We start from the raw sequence: 23,688 nt of genomic DNA, 5'->3' as shown, positions 1-23,688 counted from the left end.
TTGCCCATGCAGCAGACCCCCCCCTCTCTTCGCAGCTGAAGGGTCCAAGGGAAAGACGGAGTCAATACAGGTTGGCTTCAGGTGCGCCGCAGGAGTTGCCGGTGTTGACTACAACGTCAAACTGCCTTAGGGACTCCGGCTCCGGATTTTCTGTCGGGGTTTACTCCCTTAGCCTTTCCCCTGAAGAGGTATGCCGCAAGGCAGCGGAGGTTTTTTGGAGTCAGAGTTTTCCTTCTCTGATGTGCCCTGACTGGAAGATCGAAACAGAGACACTTAGCTCGCAGGCCGACGCTCAATCCACTGAGCCAAACCAGCCAGGGCTTAATAACATATATATACACATAAGATATATGTGTGTGTGTGTGTATATATATATATATATATATAGATAGATAGATAGATAGATAGATATTACCAAATACTGTTATATATGATGTATTCTATCACATTCTTCATTTAAAATATGAAGAAATTAAACCTGCAATGATTAAACCGTTACACCAGAAAGTCAACAAGTCAAAAAGATGTGGAACTGACACTCAATTATAAAAGTTAGGACTCTAAATTTTACCCTCTTTTTATCACTTGTTTTTCCAGGCAAAAATGTCTACACTGTAATAAGGATAAAATGCTTTCTGGATATGACACCTGATATAAAATGGGATGGTATTATTCTATTTAAAGTTGACAGAACTCAAGAACACTCTTGACAGAGATAGATTTGAAATAGAGCAAGCCTTGCTTTTATACCCTTGTCTGTCTGCACTTCGTCTTTATTATTATTATTATTATTATTATTATTATTATTATTATTATTTATACTTTTATCCTTCCTGCCTCTCTTTCACTACTCCTGTACTATTTAGAAGGATAAGGGATAGAATGTGAGAAGAAATAAAAGTAGAGAAATCAGACAAACTTCTAGGAGATCATAATATAAGTCAAAGAGATAGCAGGAAAAGAGAAGAGGTAGGGAAACAGAACTAATTTTTAATATATAGTTTCATCAAAACTAAAATAGCTGTTGAAGTCAGGATAACAAAAGTTGTGCTGCTATACAAAATAACCATCATATTCAGTTGCTTATAGAAGAATATTTGAATCGTTTTTTTTATATGTAAAATGCACTGTAAGTCTGAAAAAGATTTTAAGGCAGCCCACTTCCATGTGATGATGGTCTAGCGTTTCAGGATGCTTTGAATTTATAGCACCTCCACATCTACATGGGGTCCCTGATTTATAGCAGCAGGGAAGGAGAAGGCTGGAGGACTTAGCATTGGCAGTGTCATAAATCCCTTATATTTGCTTTGTCCAAAGCAAGATATACCTCACCTCTGGTGATAGGAGAATATCAAGATCCCATGTGGCTGGAAGTAGAAAAGAACTGGATACATATGTAAAGTAGCTTTGTATCTTACAGTAGCTACTACAGAAAATACACCAATTATCATTGACAAAAAAATCTAGTGTTTTCATCAAGATGTAGTTATATTATAGTTGTCTGTATAGATTATTGAGTATGAATGTAGCTTAAAATAAGAGATGAAGACTATTGCATTCACCTTTTTTTGTTTTTTTTTTTTCATTTATCAGTTCATTCATTGAACCTAGGTTCTTAAAAGCTTTGGGAATATAATGGTAAAAGAATAAGCATTCTATACATATACTTCTTTAAATCTCTTTATTATTGAAATGAGATGGAGAAACAGTACATTTTATTTCTTTTGAGATTTACCAGGATGTTTTTTAGTAATATCAGCTCAGGGTACTAGTTTTTGTATCATAGTAAGAGATGCTTAAAGAAACAAAGAAACAGAAAAATAATTTATCTTATAGTGTAGTTAAAGTTTAAATGTGAATTTAATTTTAACATTGTAATTTTTATTTCTTCTGATCTTACCAGGGCATTATTTTATATTACAATAATTTTATAGAAAATAATCTCTCATTTAATTGCTATTACAGCTGCCTAATTAACTCATAGTAAGTTTTACTCTTGTATTCTCCAAGAAAAAAATCAGCATGTCCCTTGTCTTGTACAATAAGTCATGCCACTGCGCATACTTGCACAGTAAATGATTTTGTATAATAGAAGGCATTACATGCCTAAGTACCCATGAGCAGGTGTTAAAATTGGAAGCATGTGAAGTATTCTTTTCTGGTAGGAAATAAGAAGTTGCCAGTTGCAAACTCTTCAGTTTGAATAGGGATTAGGTATCACAGGGTAATTTATTTTTTTTCAAAGCTCTAAGTTTCACATCATAATAGTGAAACAGACAGCTGCCTGACTGAACCTCAACAGTCTCAGGATTTCCAGACACATCTTCCAGATTACTGTTACTTTTTTCTACTACTATCCTTCATTAGCAGCCTCTGCCTTTAAATTAAAAAAAAAAAAAAAAAACATTATATTTCTTGATTTCCAGATGCCTTATGTTACCAGTTTGCAAAGTCTGGCTGCTTTGGGGTTAACGTTTATAGAGAGAAGCTGTGCACTCCCGTGGATGGTCTAATTCCCACCCTCCCTGCCCAGTCCCTAGCCCTGTACAACGTTCGCTTGCTCTTGGCTTCCAGATCCACATTGTTTGTAATTATAAACCTTCAAAACTGAATTTTCTTCCTTTAAACTGACTGTATATTATTTCTTTAAATTGAAGTCAGTGTAACTTGTCATTCTTTTTGAATCATGTGGATGTAGACAGATTTGGGGGAGAAATGGATTAGGGAAAAAAATTCCAGCAAAGTGATCAAAGAGAAGAGGAGTCCTAAGACAATATTATGTTCAAACAGAAGAACTAAAAGTAAATTTCAAGCAAGTAATATCATTATGCCAAAGAGCTGAATGTGCAAAAACATGGGCATCTTTTAAGAAAACACAATTTTTAATCAAAATGTTCTCAAAATGATCAGAGGATATACTATTCATTTCTTCCATGTTCACAATCCCCAGCACCAAATGCAAATTAGTTTTGTGGTAAAATTATTGGACGCTTAATATAGTTTTAAGTTGTTACTTTTGCTATGACATTTAAATATATTTAATATATTTAATACATATTACTGCTTAATAACATCCTACATACTAGAAAATTATAGTATATTATAAACATAAATATTTAAAATTAGTTTTATTTAAATTTATCATACTCATATTTATATTACCTTTATCCTTGAATACCTGTCATCATTAAGTTTTGTTTCTATTTACTTTATTATTGTGGAGTTTTTGATATTTGACCATCAGAATGCATCTTCTTATGGCTCTCAGTATTGTTCTGTGATTTAGTAAAATCCCTAAAAATTGGGATGATATTGCTTTTAGCATTGTTATAAGTTGATTTGAGAATGAGAATAACTTAGATATTAACTTTTATTGGCCTCAGCTGCCTAATTCATAATAATTTAACTATATTGTTTAATATTTATTGTTCAAATAGTCATTAGACAACCAGAATTGATAGTTTACTTCTATTTGAAATTTGGTGTTATATAGTTCTTATTATTCTTTTCCTCATTGACTGGTAAGAAATCTCCCATATTTCCAGTGATTGTGGTAAAATGGCCCTGGGGAAAATGTGTTATCATCAAATATGGTTGCTCTTTAGTATAACCAGGAATAAATAACAGAAAGAAAATACTGATACTCTTCCAGGAAAGTCCTTGGAAATTTTTGCTGATCAAAAATCTACAATAGCTACATCACCATTTGTATTGCAGAAAATATTTTCCAATTCCCTAGAAGATCACTGGCCACCCACTAAAGTCTCAGTAACTAAGGCATGTGCATGCATTTTCAGAGGAAATGGCATCCATTTTTCTTTGTCTATTTTGTTTCATTTTTCACACTTCAGGGACCTGACAACTGTACAAAGTGCTCCCATTTTAAAGATGGGCCCAACTGTGTGGAAAAATGTCCAGATGGCTTACAGGGAGCAAACAGTTTCATATTCAAGTACGCTGATCAGGACCGGGAGTGCCACCCATGCCATCCAAACTGCACACAAGGGTAAGCATCCTTGCTGATGAGGCCTCAGGCTTGAATGCGGTATTGCTGACCCAAAGGGATACTCACATGCCTTCATCCCTGACATAGTCTACAATGTTCTCATACAAAATTCTGTTCATCTTTATTTTCAATAGGTTAACTTGAAGTGAAATCCTTTCTAAGAAAATGTGTTCAGGGATCAAACTCATACCCTTTTAAATATTTCTGTTTAACATTTAACTAGAACTATTTTATGGATAATTTCATGAAGCTGGGGTTTGGTATATTTTATACAGAATGTAAAACTTCTTTCAAATTTATGGGGGATTGAAATTTTCAGAAAAGAAAGATAGTAATTATAACTTTTGAGATGGGTGCTTAGTAAATCTTTAACAGAGGTTTTCTGTTTCTGTTTCTTTGTCGTTAGAACCAGTTTAAGGTAAGGTTATCTCTCTTTGGAAAATACTGCCTTGGATTACGCCTTCAATAAAATATAAGCAAAAATAATGGTAGCAGAAAAATAAGCAAACCTGGTAATGTGTATTTTAATAAAATGATGAGTGCTTTTTGTGAAAGTAATTTGTTGTAGGTTAACTTGTAACTGAGAATTTTTGTTTGTTTGATGTAGGGCAATTCAATGATTGGGCAATACATTTTTCTGTTTTTCAAAAGTATGTCTTATAAAATGAATGAAAGATCTATCTTTGATATTGATAATAACAGCTGAAAACAAAGACTTATTACAGAAAAGAAAAGCACTGAACTATAAAGGAAATAATGGCAGTTATTTAACAAATCCCAACAACTATTTCTTTATTTTCAACAACTTTATATTAGCAAGGTCTTTGATTTCTCTTTCCTCCAGAAGCTGAATAATTTTAGAAACTAGAGCAGTCTCACATACTCTGTCCCCCTTGTGTCCCTAAAACCTCTTCTCCACTGTGAGTGTCCACACACTTGTGTGCCCATACGTACAAACACATGCACTTGTGGAGAATCATCTTGGTTACTTTATATCTGGCAGGAAAGCATGAGATCCCATAAAGAGATTTTCCACCAGGTGAAGGGCTAGCTGTTAGAGGGTACTGGAGAAGTGAAGCAGCAAGCAGCGTTATCTTCTGCCATGAAGACATCAATTTGCAGATGCTGCTACAATTTCCTGCAGGTCAAGAAATCAGCTTAAGTCTTTCTGTGAAGTGGCAGATCCTCAAAGGTAAAGTCATAGTGTGCCATTCAAGTTCAAATTCATCATGGAAGAGCTGATGACAACTCTTGGTTCAGACATCAATGCATAGGTTGAGGCTACTGACATATTCACACAGACACTGTGCTTCAAAGAAACTAGCAAGAATAAACTCCTCCCCTTGCGAGTTTTTGGCACACTGCTGTTAAGAGTATTTCATGAACAATGGGTACCGCTGTAGCAGAAGCGTCAGCAACCGAAACAGAAAACTTTGCTGGCTAAAATAATCATCCACAAGAGGGTTTTATTGTTCTGCAGCTAAAATTAAACCTGTAAATTATTTAATATAATGTTGATGTCAACAGCTGTTGCCATTCAAAATGAGGCCTTTTGCTGTTTTTGCAAATCTAATTACAATGAAGACATTAGGGAAATGAAAGTGAGATCAGGGAGAGCCATAGTCTGCATGTATGGCTGGTGTGTCTTCCCCTCAGCCCGGTTAAATCATGATTATAAAATAAAAGAAAGCATGTATTGTGGGAGAGGGAGTAGGAGGAACAAGGAAGAGATCAACTGACCACAGCAACAAATGTTAGGTAGCCAAAAGGGCGTAAGCAGGCGTCATAGGGAACAAATCTGACCAGTTCAGTTGGGAATTCCCAGTAAATGCAAAGATGTTTTCAAATTCACTACTACAGAATGATGGTTAGACAGAATTTGAATATTGTACTCCCTGGCATCTTCCAAAGTACACGGATTCTGTAATGACTAACTTAATTCTGAAGAATTTTTTTAAAAATTTCATTTATTACCATCTTTGTTCTAAGAGCCTCCATACTGTCCAGGTTCACTCATTTCACGGAAGTTCTGTGGCCCCAGGCACGCAACACCATTTAGCAATTTCAAATGTTCCTGAACCCTCCTCTGTACAGCACAGCTGTGCAACACCGTGCTTGGGCAGCGGAGTGCGCTTTGCTGGCTAGAAAAGTCACTGGGCCAGTGAGATGGCGGGACGAATAACTATTTTTATTCCAAAGCATGTGTAATTACTGACCTATTAGTAAGTGTGAGCTCACCAGGCCAGCTCCACTTTGGAAAACAGCTTTTCTTTCATATGCCAATATTATGTCAGCTAGATAATTCCAGAACCAAGTTAATGGAAACAGTCTCTCAAATCACATTTTTTAAAGAAGAAAAGTTTTTCCTTTCAATACTGTTTAATGGTTCTCTGAAAATAAAATCATCTGTTTAATACCTTAAGAGCACTTTTACTACTCTAAAAGTACATTATCTATATTGGCTCTAATATGTTCTTTAGATACTTTTAAAATAGATGATCCATTTAGCACCTATCAGGAGCTTTTTCACTCATATTTCTAGAGGAAAAAGAAATAATGTTGTCTCCTTTTTCTTTCACTAAAGGACTTTTATTTTAGCAGCCTTTTCCCATCAAACACCTTCTGTGCATCAGAAGTGGTGACAACCAAGTTCAGAAATGGGCAAGACACAGCTCCGGACCACTGAGAAGTATCAGTCCAGTGGACTTTTATTCTTACAATTTATAGCCTTTCTTTAGAGCCCCTTGCCCATATTTAGAGAGGATGAGCAAGAATTTAAAATTTAGAAATGAATTTTGTATTTTCAATCTGTAAGATTTAAATCTTTAAAGAGGACTTGTAAACTAAATTTATCACGTAATTATATGACCATAAGGACATAGATTACAGTTTCCTCGCTAACACCATTTGAGTCCATGATAAATATCAATTTAATTTTGGGTTTTAGACATAGACTAGGGTATGCATTTTTCATAAGGCATCTTTTAAAAACTTCATTAAATATTTGTGTTAATATTAGAATCATGATTTTATATTATTAAGTGTCCTCTGTCTTAATCTATTTTATCAATTTTTTTCTATTTTTACGTTTTTTAATGAAATACTTTCCATTGATAGAAGAAGAGAAGGGCTGCTTCTGGAATCAGTGTCTACACTACTTTAATTGAAACTTTTAAATATTCCTCTATTTTCATTTTAAAATTTGGAGATTTTGGCAAAATATCTCAACTCCGTTAGTGATATGGGTACATCAAGGTGCTTATAAATGAATAAGTACTGGCAAATATTAAACAGCTCAATATTTGAAACTCCAGCTATATTTATACTAAGTTACATTGACATATTTTAGTTTCTCTTTCTGATCTTTCTATAAATTTTCTAGTTTGGAACACTAGTTTTGTTGAAAGTTGTGTTATCCCATATCCTTATTCAGTCTCTTATTTTAGATTTTGACTCTTCAAAAACTTAATATTTCCATTATTCTGTGGTCTTGTTGAATCGATATAAATTGCATGTGCTAATTAGTTGCTTATATAAATGACAGAGTTGAAATATAATATACATCTTTAAATGCACATTGACTTGTACTTACAAAGGATAGTACAACTTCAACCATACTTTTATTCTTCTATCTTCCATTGTTACTTTTATCCTTAGCTTATAAATATGTTCAAATCTCAACTATCCTACCCAATCCTCTTGGAAAACTTTCTTGAACACACATTCTGCTCCCTCTTTCCCTCTCTTTCCTTTTCCACTGCCTTTGTCTTCTCTTTGTTTCTCAATCCACAACAATCTAAATTCTAGTGAGCTGGGCAATCACAACTGAAATACTCTCAGTAGTTCTTTGGTTAGTAGATCCTTTTGCATTTGACACTGATGCTCACCCTACATCCTGAAGTTCGCTTCTGATTCAGCTTCAAGGATACTTTGATTCATTCAATATACTCCATTATATTTCCCCATGCTTCTGACATGAGCTCATCTTATGTCACTCACTAGTTGTAGGGGTTTCTTGGGTTTCTGTCTCAGTCTCCACCTTTCTCACTTGATAGAGTCCTTCTTCAGCCATCTTATCCACTTACATTATTTTAGTCTTCTCCTCTGTGTTATTTCAAAACTGATTATTACACTGTGCCTTCTGCCCCTACCCACCCCCTCCAGCCACAGACTCATTTTCCAGCTGCTAAGGAACAGTTCTTACTAGATTGTAGAACAAAACTAAGCTCTAGATGCACAAAACTGAAATTAGAAAGTCCTCCTGCCCCAACACACCCAAGGGAACGATGACCCTCCTCTTGCATTCTCTCACTAATGGTTTCACTATTCTCAAAGTTAGAAATATGAGTCATTCTTAACTTTCCTACTTTCATGATCAAGTCACCCATCAACTTCCTTTTTTCCCCATACCTCCCAAGATATTTCTTGAATTCATCCCTTTGCATGTATCCTAGGTACCATTTCCCTAGTTTAGCCCATCATCTCTTGAACAGACTAAAAAGTCCTTGTGCCATAAAAGTCTTCCTGGTTCTCAACAGTCCAAGCTCCACAAAGAGATTTATGTAAAACACAAAACCATCATGTCACTACTTTGAAACCTTCTGGTGGTTTTTATTAAGTTTGTGGCTAAGCAAAGTCTTCAGTTTCTGGCCCCCATCTCATGCTCTAGTGTCTTTGCCCCATCCCTGTTGCCACATCTGTCTCCTTCATTACATTGTGAGCTTATAAAAACATGGGTAAATGTCTAATTCATATTTTTTCTCCTTCTAGTTCTTAGAATAGTAGGAACAATGAGCAGACATGCAACACAGGTTTTTTTAAAAATATTTTTAACAAATAAATGATCTTTTATTATTCACATTTTCTCCTTAAGAATAATTTCACTTTCAAAAATTTTATTTTTCCGATGTTATTATAAAAACACAGATTATAAACTAACCGTAGATTATAAAAGTATTTTGAGGAAGATATATTAGGAACCTAGAAAAACAATAATTCTTCAGAATAGAATTCAAAGGAAAACATACAAGACAATTTGGAAATGTTTTTAGTACTTAAAATTTATTTTTAGAAAACATTGTGATTAGAAATTATAGTATCAATTCAAAAATATCTGTTCTAGTTATTTACTTGCTTTTTAAAATACCTTTTACACAGTGCATTTCTCATATATCTGTACATTAAAACTTTCCTGGACCTCTCAAAACTAATCATCAAAACAAAAACAAGACAATTCCAATTTTCAACTAGTATGAATGTTATAATGTATTCTTGATGCAGAACAATGGTGACTTAATTATTATTAGCAATAGTTATATTCATTCACTAATGTTTAGTTATTTAAAAATATAATGGATAGTCTGGCATTATATATGATGCATATATTATTCATTATATAGTGGTTTTAACCTCAGATTCTTTTTCTGTTTTAGAAATTTTAGTTTGGAAAAATCATTTTATGAGCAGCAGAATTAGTTCTATAATTCATAAGTGTAGGAAGAATCTTGATAATGCAATAGAGCTATATGTCTTTGATGGGGGAAAAATGGAAAGAAAAGCAATTCAAGTAAATTGGAAGATGGGAAAATATTTCTAGAATACTTCAAAATGAAACTCTAGGGGCTGTACATCAGAATTTTGTGTACTTATATTATTTTAGTTAAATGTTAATCTCAGTAAAGTTTTAGTTACCTAGGTCTGAACTTCCTTATTTCCTTGGAGAGGATTTATTTATTAGTTATTATTTAACTTAAATATTTTACCAGTTTAAAAAGCTGTTTCTGTTTGCCTGTTATGTCACTCCTCTTTTAAAAGAGAGTGTCAAGATAAACTGCAGGATGGTGAAACCAGTTAATTTGCTTTTTAAAAAAATTCATGTTTAAAGATAAGTGTGTTTTAAAAACTGTCACAAATAGAAAGTGGAATAATGTGATTATGTAAAGTATCTAAGGGAATAACATTAAAGAATGTTAACTCACTTTCTGCCAAAATCAATCTTTAATAAGTGTTAAGCATTGGATTATTATATTATATTGATTTTGTTTTTTACTTAAATATAAGAGCTTTTAGAGGAAATCATATGCATGAAACGAATTACAGCCATTGAAACATAAGTTTTTCATCAAAACATAATTATGAATGATGCAAATGAATTGAAAGTATTAGAAATGAGCAATATGTATTTGGAAGTCATTCACAGAAATAGAGTAAAATGTCCTTTTCTGTGAGTATGTTTCTATGCATTCCACTTAGGTGGTATTTGCAATTTATTTCTGGGTATCCATCCAGCAATAATCTTCTCACTGCCTTTAAATTCATGGTGTTCCAAAATTGTCTAATAACTATAATTAATAATTTGACACAGTTGGTATTTCTCTTATTGATTTTTTAAATGACTAATTTTTCCTTGTGTTTTTTAAATTTTGATCTTCTGCAGGTGCATAGGCTCAAGTATTGAAGACTGCATCGGCCTGATGGATAGGTACTTGGTGTGCTTGCTTCCCATGTTATTTCAGGAGGCTCCCTGTGTGAGCACTAGTGCATGGGTGTGCATGTCACTGTGAATGGCAAATGATGTCTTCTGTTCTGTAATTGCCTGCAGGTGTAGCGGTCCCACTAGTCATGACTGCATTTACTACCCTTGGACGGGCCATTCCACTTTACCACAACATGCTAGGTAACATCTACCATGTTTCCATTTTGTTGCTCAAATCCTTTCCCAATTATCATGGTGGAAAGTACTAACCAGTTGGGTGAAATTTACAATATGTTATATTGGGAAGTTCGGAAGAGTCGTATAGCACTTTTCCAAGCCACATTTCTTACCTCATCTTGCTTCCTTGATTATGATTTTAAAATCAAGATTAGTAATATCATTATTTTTAATTTTGTACAATTAAGAAAAATTAACTAAGTTTGAATTATTGAACTATATCTTTAATTGGATAGTTCATTCTTAATTCTATGAATGATTTCAAAACAGTTTTAAGAAAGGAATTTGCAAAAGTTTATGTATTTTTGTAAAATGTTATTTGATTCAGTTTCGGATTCTATGTTTTTGTGAACTGGTTGGTATATGCCCTAGGTGTCAGAATTACCACAGACTCAAGGCAATATAGAAAATATTTTGTGCAGGCAAAAGTACAAGTTGGGATTTAAAAATTAAATGTTACTCACATGCATACGAAAACCTAAATATGAATGTAGTGGCTTCTTTCAAAATTACCCCAAACTAGAAATTAATTACTCAAGTATTCTTCAACTGTGGTATACCCATACATTGCAACACTACACAGCAATAGAAAGGAAGTAACTATTGACATACACTGCACATGGATGCATCTATAAACTTATGCTCAAGGAAAGAAGCTAGAGCTAAAAGAATGCATACTGTATGATTCCATCTATATGGCATTCTGAAAAAAGCAAAACTTTAGGAACAGAAGATCAGTCAGTATTCCCAAAGGTTGGGGAGGGGAAGCATGAGGTTGACTACAGAAGGGTATGAGGAACTCTAGGATGATAATAAATCTTTTCTGTATCTTGATCGTGGTAATGGTTGCATGAATGTATGTGCTTGTCAAAAGTCATAGTTTAGTACATTAAATAGGATGAAATTTACTGTATATAAAGTATACTGTATATAAAGTATATAAATACTCATATTTAGAAAAATAGTCATTTTACTGCATTATGCAAAAATACTGTTAACTTTTCTTAATGAAACATTAATCATATATTTTGGAAGAGAAAAAGTAGTGCTAAATTACAATTAGAAAAATGAGAGTTTTGGATGACATTTCTTTTCATGCAAACCATTGTGTTGAAATATAGCACATATAGTGTAAAAGTACATAAAATATAAGTGTAAATCTCAGTGAATTTCTTCAAATGCAACATTTGTGTAACCACCAGGCCAATAAAGAAGAAACCTAATAGTATCAGAACCAGAAATTCCCTTGGGTACTATTACAAGGGTAACTAACTGCTATGCTAAACATTAACATTATAGGCCAGTTTTTGTTGGTTTTTTTTTTTTTTTTTTTTTGCCCTTTATATAAATTGAATCATTGTATGTATTCTTTGCATCTGGCTTCCTTTCTAACTATTATATTTATGTGATTCATTTGTGTCATTAAATTGAGTCATAGTTTTTAAATCCACATGGTGTTTTACCTTTAAATGTTTTTAACATAATCAAATAAGTGGTATGACTTAATAATGTTATTTTTAATGAACTAAATAGAGAAATTAAATTCTAAAAACAAAGAATATGGTAGAGTTAAATGATTTATAGAATAGTGGTACTTTGGCACTTGGGCAAAATCAAGACTAGTTAACAATTGTTTAAAGCAAGGTCATTATTATTTAAAAAGAAATCAACACACATTAGAGAGAGAAAGAGGGAGAGGGGGGTTCAAATTGAATTTTCACAAGCCAAGGTCCACTTTAGATTAGAATAGACCTATATTCATGAAATAATTTTTCCTCATTCAGTGTTTGAGTCTCTTTACTATAACTTTGAAAGCTGTTTTCACATTTGTTTTGATGATTTTTTAAAATAATCATTCCAATCAACTAGTGAGAGGCAATATAGTATGGTGATTAATCTGTCTTTAGAGTCAGATTTTCTGGGTTCAAAGCCAGGCTCTTCCATTTTTTACATGCGTGACCTTAAGTAAGTTCCTTAGGTTATCTGAGCCTCATTTTCTTTATGTATAACATAGGAATATTAATATAGTTCATAAATGAATTGTGAAGATTGAACAAGTCCATAGAACAGGGCCTCACTCAGATAAATCACTCAGTATATGTTATTTATTATATCTCTCTATATCAAGGATTTTAAATGTTGGGGATGGGGAAAACACCTTCCAGGGGGAGGGGAAGTGGCTCCAAGTCACCAGGGAGCTTTGGTGTGTACCTCTACCCCTCTGATGGGTCCTTTGAAAAACAGGGAGGTCATTTCTTCCTTGAGTTTGAGAATCACTGTCATAATGAGGGCCATGGGTGCCAATGACAGTAAATCACAGGCAGAGGCATATGCAGAGATGGAGAAAATGTTAAAACCACAGTGATAGATCACTTGTGGTTTTCAATGCCACAATGAGGTTACATAACTCAAAGTCATAGTGTATTGTCAATGTACAGAACATAAAAACTGTAAAGAATTTTTATAAAAATGTATTTGAGTTTTATTTAAGCCAAACTGATGACATATCATGAAGCAAGATCTCACATGCTCTGAAGAGGAACAGTTTTTGAAGTTTCTTTTATACATTTGGAATTAAAAGGCAACATAAGGAAGATTACATGTAGGTGGGAGAAAGCAAGATACAGGGCAGTTAACAAGATTATCTGTCCCCTTAAGGATAATTAAGCCTCCAAGGGGTCTAAAAAAGAGGTTTACTCTGACTTTTTTTTTTTTATGTAAACAAACATTTTAATTTTAGAATACTTTTAGACTTACACAGAAGTTGTAAAAATAATACAGAGGAATGCCCCTTATCCAATTCCCCCTGTTGTTAGCATTTTACATTGTTATGGTGCATTTGTTACAACTAAAGAACCACTTTGATATACTACTGTTAACTAAATGTCACTCTTTACTCATAAACAGACTTAGTATTTCCCTAATGTCTCTTTTTTTGTTTAAGGATATCATCCAGGATAGCACATTGCATTCACCCTAACCTTCCTTTAATTTGTGAGAGTTTCTCAAAGTTTCTTTGTTTTCAATGACTTCAACAGTTTTGAGGAATACTGGTTAGGTGTGTTGTAGAATGTTCCTTGATTTGGATTTTTTGCTTGAAATTTTTCTTGTGGTTAGACTGGGGTTATAGGTTTTGGGGAGGAAAGACATAGGTGTAAAACACCCTTCTCATCACATCGTATTCAGGGCACATACTATCAACATATTTTATCATTGTTGATATAGACTTCAATCATCTGAGAAAGTGCAGATCTGTCAGGTTTTTCTTTTTCTTTTTTTTTTTTTTTCTTTTTTTTCTTTTTTGGTTTTTCAATTACAGTTGTCCCATTTTTCCCCCATTGCTCTCCCCCACCCAGCCCACCACTTCCCCCACAATCATATCCTTCCCCGTTGTCCATGTCCATGAGTCCTCCATACACTTCCTTGACTAAACCCTTCCCTTACTTATCCCCCTTCTCTCCCCCTCCCCTCCCCCCTATTGACTGCTCTTCTGCTCTTTGTCCTATTTAGTTCTTTTGTTTGTGTTGTTCTTTAGTTTCCTGTATTAGGTGATATCATATGGTATTTTTCTTACTCTGACTTTTCAAAGGTGTGTTAACCTACATATCCAGGAACAATGGACAGGGCTTGCTTAAGTTAAGATAAAATTTTTATAGGCATGGGGCGTGACTACCCACCATGACCTGCTCTGTTAGGATTGTTTGATCACATCATAAATCTGACATTTGGTCAGATTTATTACAGAGCTTCATTTTTTATCCACAATATCTTATTATAGATATAGTATTTCCAACATGTAAACAACAGCAGTTTGGGAATTTCCTATCTTAATACTTGCCTGAGTTCCCAGGCCATTCCCTATAGTCTCAGATTAATGTACATAATTCAGATTAGCTTTGTCAAAAGTGGATCACCATGTCCAGTAACAGTATAGATAGTACAGTTCAGCATATCATTTCTATGAAAAATCACTCATAGACCTTTGTGCAGACAAAGAGCAGGGGTTCTTGAATATGTAAGCTTGGGTTCAAGTACTGGCTCTACCATGTTTCTTATCTGTAAAATGAGATGATAATGGTGATTTCTGAAATGGGAATTCTTATACCTTCTAAGATTGGTGTGAGGATAAACTGAGATAATGCTCAAGAGCCATTATCTAGGATATGTGCACTGGTGGCAATTAAGACTCTAGTTGAAATACTGGAAAAAATAGTTTTTGAAAAATTTGATGAGGTTATGTTCTGTTAGTTTTCATCTATCAGTATAGAATCAATTCAATGGTTTCATGACTATAGCATTGAAATTAAATTTCTGGAGTTTTAAGCATTTAAATTTTGTATGACACTTTTAAAATGATTTCTAATAATTTGTTTTAGGTAGCTAACTGTTCCTTTAAAAAAAACTCTATATTTAATTAACCCCTGTTTTTTAAGATTTTTATTTTTTATAAAAGATGCATATCTGAGCATAAAACATATTTTGACCTTTGTTTTTTATTTTATTGTTTTATTTTTAATTGAATTTATTGGAGTGACATTGGTCATAAAACCATACAGATTTCAATTATACAACTCAACAAAACGACATCTGCACTTAAATTTAAAACAATGTGACTGTTCTCCGATTGAATTGACTTGTTGGAATTGACTTACCAGAGTCTATTCTTAAGACAATTCGGAATTTACATGAAAGATTTAGCTTGGACTCTGGAAGAGTGTTTATGACCAAGGGGAATTTTGACACAGGTTGAATGAAAAGTGAAAGTAACAGGCATCTCCTATTTCAGGTTCTTAATATTGCAGTAGATGTTTACCACTCTGAAATGGGTGGACATACATTTAACTGAAAGCAGGGGACTGATCAAGTAGTATTTCAGGTCATTTACCTTTTTATTAATCCATGATAGTTTTTTTTTAAACTTTTGTCTAATGAAAGTGGATCTTACATATTAGGAGGACAAAAACATGATAAAAATAATAGCTTTAATAAAAATTTAAAAAGTAATAATAACTTTAAGTTTCATGAACCATGTTGTAAGTAGGAGGTTATCCAAGTACCTAGTTTACTTTTTAGTCATGGAAAATTATATTGAGCAGGTCAATGTGGCCATTTTGAAATATTTAGAGCTCATACTCTACTGCCCCTTTGTACTGTATTCTGTTTCTTAAACCAGCGGGAAAAAGATTGAAGATTTAAATGAAAACAGGTAAAATGTTTCTAATCTTGATTAACTTTCATTTTCTAATCAGTGTTATTCTTTCCCAAGGTTGCAGTTTGTGAATTGGTTTCCACATTCCATTTACTTTTACTGGAATTCCTTCCAGTAAGACTGGATACTGTAGAATAGGATTATTGCTTTACCTGTAGCCTCCTAGAATATACTACTTATAATGAAAACAATACTTGACATTTAAGAACATCTCCATGCTTTCTTTATCTGAATTACATGCCTTAAAAATAGAATTTCTCTTTAATATTCTTCCTTTTTCATCAAGAATCTTATGAAGAAATATATTCAGCATTTTTAATTATTTTTCGATGGTATTCATTTTGCTTGCACAATGTTATTTTATATAGATTCCAATAAAGCAAAGTATTAGATTCTAATTTAATTTAGTTTCTTTGTCAAACATATATCCAAAGCTTTTTATAATCTTGGTCTCTTAATTTATTAGAGCCTAAATTTATTAATTTCAACAAGCAAAGGCTCTATTGGTAGAATCTTTTTTGTTATCAATACAATATGTAAACCAATATATATATTTGACTTTGTTAGAGAAATTATGAAAACCCCCTAGTATATTTCCAAGCATTCTTCTCTAGCTGTTTGCTCCAGCTCAATTAAGCTAGATGTTTCACAAGATGAAACACATAACTGAATTCAGTTTAACTCTCTAAATCTCATATGGGCAGATATTTGAAACATTTTATATTCCTCTTGCATTTTAATGCCTTTGTCACACTTTTGCTGTAGGGTATTGTGGTTATTACCTAAGAGGTCACATCACAGTTTATCCTGTAGCAGGGTGACCCATGCGTGATATATGAGAGAGAGGATGTGATATTCCTGGCACCAGTTTCACAAATGGCACAACCTTCTTTCTTTGTTTTGCCCCCAGGAACTTAGTTTATAACTTACGTCCAAATCAAGAGGTCAGTGTTGCCCATAGATTGTTACTTTAAATGAGTGGCAGTTGTGTATGGTCCCTAAGTCCAATAAATATAAGTACATAGTTTTTTTTTTTATAAGTCTATCCTCAATCCATCACATTGTGTATATTAAATTTACTTTTGAATCAGAGTTGAAGTGGTAAAGGAGAATGTGAATTTCTTCTTTTCCAGCTGGTTTCTGTTCTACACGTTCAGTACATAAAATACAAACATTATTAAAGAATTATAAGGCAAAGGCAACACAGCTCAGTTCAGTCATTAATTATTGTTCATACACTTAAAATGGTTATTTTAAAGAAAAGTATTTGGTGGCACAACGTTGTGTGAATGGTCTTTGTAATGATATCAAAACACTCACACATTTTTACCAAAGCTTTTAGAGACCCCCAGAAACATTAATATTATACTCAAGCCCATTGGCTGTAAAAATGAGACCAGAAGAAAAGATAGTTATATTTGAAAGTCAAAAGAGATTTTTAGGAGCATTGACTTTAGGACTATAATAGAAAATCTAAAGATAACATTATTGACATTGATTATACTGGTTAAAGGTCAGAGCAAAAATTCAGTGAGTTGAGTGAGCCATTTTGAATACTTTTAAACTTTTTCCCCCTGCACATCTTTTCATAGTATAAAAATTATAGTATTTTCTAATTATTAATTTTCATATTGGAAAAATGTCAAGACTGCCTACGCGTTATTTTGAAATACTTTAGGCATCATTGAAATTCATTATTGACAATCCAATGTATTTTATTAAAAATAAAAGAAATTGAAAGATATTTTTGAAGTCTTTGCTTTTTTTAGACAGATATTTACACTTTTAAAAGTACTTTGCAAGTGCTATTCCAAGAGTTGACCTGTAGTAGTTTTGTATAAAGTATAATTTAAAAGGATCACATCAGTATTACTCAAAATTTTTATTATTGTTTTAGTAAATTAGAAATATTAAATTCTATTTCATAACACTTCATTTCTAATAAACATATTTTCAAGGGCCATGCAGATTGTAACCAACTAAAATTATAAACCCTTTGCAAACATTTCTGTGGATGCTACATACAGAGGTGCTTTGACAATGTGCAGAGGAAGTGAAAAAGTATCAGAAAGGACAGAAATGAACAAGATAATTCCTAATAAAGAGAACTTACCTGTGTTTTCCAAAGGAAAAATAATTAAATATGTTAAACAATTTTTATATGTATGTAAAAAACAGCATGTTATCAGGCCCATTACTAACAATCTGACACAAAAATCATCAGTAAATTACTGAGACCTGAGGTCATTTCTTCTCGGCTAGTCCTCACCCAAATGCCATTGATAGAAAGGCTTGGAATTAATATGCTATAAAATGATGAGGGTCATCACCAACCAGTACATGTATCTTTGATTTTATAGCTACTCCTGGTGTTCAATGTTTAAAAGCATGCTTAGTTTTTATGATTTCAATGCTTTACAGAAAAAGAAGGCAGGATAACTATGAAACAGTAAATATATTAAACCGATCCACTTTGAAGGTATTAGTGAATTACCATTTAAAATTATGATAGTTTGCCCTCCAAACACCTATTTTGAAATTTCAAATATCATAGATCTGGATTATATGTTTGATAACTAATGTGGTGAAAATTAAACACACACACACACACACCAAACCAGGTAAAGTGAAGGAAATGCTACCCCTGCAGAGGTAACGTTAATCTGAACAATTAAAACTGTTCTCTTAATTATTTACATATATTAGATGCATAGGATCAATGTCATGATTAGCTGTGCATTTGTACATGACTAATGTTAAGCCATAATTTTAATCACTATATGTTTTCTATTACTATGTGATAAATTATCATAAATTTAGCAGCTTAAGAAAACAACACAGCTCTATAAGTAAAAGTATATGTGTAGCAGGAGTGGGCTATCTCTTTAGGATGTCAGGAGGCTGGAACCAAGGTGCTGACTTGGCTGTGTTCTCAGTTGGAGTTCGGAGTCCTCTCTAAACTCATTCAGGTTGTTGGCAGAATCCAGGATCTCACAGAACTGTGGCTCCCATTCCATTGCTTATTCTTTGCCACGTACATTTCTTGCCATGCAGCCTGTTCTGTCTTGAAAGAAAGCAGCAGTAGATCTAATCCTTCTCATTCTTTGAATCTGTTACTTTTTATTTACCACTTAGAAAAAGATTCAAAGGCCCATGTTATTAGATAAGACTCAGCTGACTGCCCCCCTATCTTAAAGTTGAGTGATTTGGGAACTTAATTACATCTGCAAAATTCTTTCACAGTGGCACCTACGTTAGTGTTGACTAACTGGGAGAAGGTATGTGTTTCCACCAGGGGCTGGAATCCTGGGGCCCATCTTCAGATTATTCCTAACACATCTGCTAGGGCTTCTGAACCATGAGCATCATAGAAATAGCTTTTAACAGTTTTTCACAGGAACTAGCTGCTAGATAGGAAGAAACGTAGACTTTAGTATCAGTTAGACATATTTGAACTGAGATCTTTGCTCTGCCACATACTAAGTAATTTATATGTATATCTGAATTTTTAAAAAGAATGCCAAAAAAATGAACTCCTAGCTAAATCTCAGGAGACTTCAGGAAAAAAAAATTATGAGAAAGAAATAAGGACTGGTGTTAAGGTTTTTCCATTGGTCCTTTCTCTCTTGGTATTTAGAAGAATTTAACTATCCAGGGACAGAATCCTGGGGCCATCTTTAAATTCTGCTTACCACACCGACACACCTACCATTGAGGTGTAAGCATATAACATTTCTAATGGTGCCCTTTTAATTTTGTCTTTTTCTGCAAGGAAGGACCTCAATTATTTTCTATGTCCCATGCAACTTTACCACATATACACTTTTAAATATGAGAGAAATGTGTCTACCTTCAAATAATACACTTCTTGTTTGCCTCAAAAAGGAACCAGAAGCAAGCAATAGGGTATTGGAAGTAAAATCAGCAGTCCTTTGTTTTATATAACTATGTACTTATGCACTATAAGCTAAGGTTGCAATATACATGTTGACTTCAGGTGTTCAATAGTCCCCTTGTGAGCAATAACCTACAAATATAACTAAGATCCAATTGTCCCAATGTTAACACCTAATTTATGGTCTTTCCATTTAGTTATGAGTTTAGTGAGTCATCCACAAGAGCGCTCTAACCCTGCTCTGTTTAGTATGCTGACCACTAGTCACACGTGGTAATGGAGCACTTCAAATGTGGTTAAAACAAATTGAGGTGTACTGTAATTGTAAAAAAAAATAGACTGGATTTTGAAGACATAGTTTGAAAATATCTCATTAAACTTTGGTTGTATTGATTAATTTTGAAATGCTAATAATTTTGGATATATGGGGTTAAATAAAATTTTATTTTAATGAAATTTCTCTTCTTAAAATATGACTACTAGAGTCTTAAGTAACATATTGGCTTGCATTTTGTCTCTGTTGGCAGCACTGCTCTAGACTGGCCATCATGAAACTGAATAACCAGTGAGAATCTTCTCACACACATCTGTGTAATTATATCAATAGAATTTCTAATAGATTTCAAAAAGGCTGAAATAAAAATTAAATGTAAGTGTAAATTATAATTCTTTGCTTCCCCACCTTGGGGGTCTCAGATTTTGATTCTAGAATGTCATATCTGGATGGGCATATAGAAGGCCTTTTCCCTATGAATAATATTTTGATAACAGTTTTACACATCAGAAAGGTGGATAGAATGCTTTCGCATCTTCACAGAAAGGTGTATATTTTATCATCTTCAATAGGTGACAGATGGGATAAGTCAGACAGAGGCAAAGAGAAACATCTGTTTATCTAACCCATTGCCTATACCCATACATTTCTATGTCCACACAGATTCTTTAAATCTCCTGGAAGAAAACATTATATTTTGAGTCCACATTTAGAATTTCTGGTATTGTCTACTCTTTAAATTAAAAATTGTCCAGAGATTTGAAATTATATTGCACAGACTCCCTTTTAAAACTGTGTTTTGTAGCCAATATTTCTATTAAAATAGTATTTCAATTTTTATATGTCACAGACAAACAACACTATACAGAAAGATTTTTTCAGTAGAGGTCAAAGTTTCTATTGTTAGTTTTCTACATATATGTATGTACGGTCATAAAATAATCTAAATTATTTATTCACATATCTTAAGTATTAAACCCTAAGTATCTTTTTTTATATTTCCTATTTAACTAAAGGAATCTAATTAACTGGGACCCCATTCTGTGATGTGGTTACATAAAATGATGTGTAGATATTAACTTAAATTGCTCTCTTCATGCTTTTTCTTATTACCACAGCACATTTCCCAACTAATAACTCTTTCATAAACATATTTTTCCATACTGTGTATGTAGGCAAGAGCTAATTAACTGAGAGCACTTTGATTTACCGACGAAATCCCTCACAGTGCTTTTATTCTCTGCTACCATCCACCTTCAAACCCAAAGTGATATAATTTCCTCAATATTTGATAGTAACTCGGTACTAAAGAATGAATAATAAGGAAAGGGAAATATACCATTAATAAACCCTGAATGCTTGTAGCCATTGCAATTTCTATGGCATTCTGTTCCTCTGCCCAGAGTAAAACATCCCATATGCTTAAGTCATTTATAGAATAATTATAATTACTTTTAGTAGAGTAAAAATAAACAATAACAAAATCTTCTTTGCATAAAAAGTTTACTTGTTGAGGGGAAAAAAATCCTTTTTAAAAAAAATAAACAAAGCAACATCTACATTTTTTCCGCCTTTGAACCTCTAGATCCCAAATCTAAAGTTCAAAGCCCAAGTTCAAATTCTAGCGCAGATAGATAAATTGTTTGACACACCAAGAAATAAAGGACCAGTGAGAAAATCTCAACATCAGTTTTTGTTTCTTTCCCAGAATATAGTGTTACTTTTTTCCAAAATCTTCTCAGATTTTTCTAGAAGCTTGTTTCCACCATTCTTAAAAAAAATCTTAATATAAGTTGCACCAAAGTATCACATTGAACTTTTTTTCTCTTTGTAATTCTTTTTTCTTTCTTTCTTCCTTTCTTTTCTTTTCTTTTCTTTTTTTTTCTTTTTGTTGACAGTATTGCAGATGTCTCCATTCCCCCTCTTTGCCCCACTCCTCCCAGTTCCCACTCCCCCCAGGCCATCAGCACACTGTTGTCTGTTTCCATGGGTTATACATATATGTTCTTTGTCTAATCCCTTCACCTTCTTTTATTCAGTCCTCCCCTTTGCCCCTCTGACAGCTGTCAGTCTGCTTCTTATATACATACCTCTGTTTCTATTTTGTCATTTTACTTGTTTCATAAGATTCCACATATAAGTGAGTTTATATGGTTTTTGTCTTTCTCTGACTAGCTTTCTTCACTTAGCATAAAAAATCTGGTCTATTCATGATGTCACAAAAGGTAAGATTCTCTTCTTTTTTATATCTGCATAGTAGTCTATTGTGTAAATGTATCAGAGTTTTTGTTTTGTTTTGTTTTGTTTTTATCCACTTATCTACTGACGCAAGCTTGGGCTCTTTCCAGACTTTGGTTATTGTAGATGCTGCTGCTATGAATGCAGGGTGCATATATTTTTTCAAATTGGTGTTTCAGAATTTTTAAGATATAGTTCCATAAGTGGGATAACTGGGTCAAAAGTAGTTCCATTTTTAATTTATGAATAGCATAGAATAGTTATTAGCATTACCATTTTACTAAAGGAGATACAGGTTCAGAGTAATTAAACAATTTAAAAAATTACTTAGCTAGTGTGTGGCAGAGAAAAAACCTAAGCTTAAGTGTATCTCATTCTAAGGACCACATTTCTTCCTTTCAACCAGGCTGGTTTCCAAGTAGGAGAACATTTAAGAGCTATTTCTATGATGACAATGATTGAATATTTTATAGTCCACCTAAAAAATTTTATCCATTGACTTTCCCTTAGCCCTAAAATTCTCTTATGTATTGAGCTTTCCTCCAATGTATAGGAATTTTCAATTCTTGTCCCCAAACATTTTAGTCAAATGAGATATCTGGCATTGCTTAGTTGGGATAGAGCAATACTTCCCATGATCTAAGTATATGTTCTTATATATTGCAATGTGATGTAAATATATATTTATATTTTTATATTCTTAATGTATCAGTGACTAATCTAAAACATTTATGAGTAAACAGGCTCAGTTTTATGTCTTTTATAAAGTAACATTTTTTATAAATTCTGAAATGATATGGTAAAATTATTATGGTTTTGTGTGAGAACTACATTCATAGGACCTGATGCTACTTGATTAATGATTTTCCTTCACAGTTCCTGCTGTAGGGTTTGTGAAACAGAGCAAAGTTGATTGAGAGTAGTAATGAACTCAGGTGGCAGAGTATGAATCCTGGATTATGTATCATTTGGTTCTTTGTGTTTGATAAGGTGAAAATTTGTTCATGTTACGAAATATTCCTCCCACAATTGATACAATCAACATACTATATTATTTTTGAAAGTATAACACAAAAACATCCATTCTTTCATATAGGATACCTAACAATAATCAGCTCATAATTATTCATTGTATTTAGTACATGTCAGGCATTGTGCTAAGAAACTAAGGAGAGTATGGAGCAAAAAATTACCAAAATCTGTAATACCATAAAATATGTAGTATAATAAAGATATCTTTCATCAATATAATTTTATAGTTATATATTTGTATGAATCCTTACTAGGAGAAAAATTGTAAATAAATTGGATGGAGTGAGGATTGTAAGAGAGAGAACTAGATGAAAGATGTCTT

At 33.1% G+C, this 23,688-nt stretch overlaps 1 protein-coding gene across 1 annotated transcript in view; it reads left to right on the top strand.

Moving 5' to 3' along the window:
- The window catches only part of ERBB4 (erb-b2 receptor tyrosine kinase 4), a 280,681-nt gene that overhangs the window by 20,627 nt on the left and 236,366 nt on the right, over positions 1-23,688 (top strand). Inside the window, 2 exon segments of the mRNA XM_090288231.1 lie at positions 3,852-4,002; positions 17,407-17,466. Coding sequence (XP_090144357.1) covers positions 3,852-4,002; positions 17,407-17,466 — 211 coding nt within the window.

This window comes from Furipterus horrens, unplaced genomic scaffold, assembly GCF_987537825.1.
Source record: "Furipterus horrens unplaced genomic scaffold, mFurHor1.1.pri manual_scaffold_1, whole genome shotgun sequence".
NCBI classification, from domain to species: domain Eukaryota; kingdom Metazoa; phylum Chordata; class Mammalia; order Chiroptera; family Furipteridae; genus Furipterus; species Furipterus horrens.
This window is presented reverse-complemented; position numbering and strand designations above follow the sequence as displayed.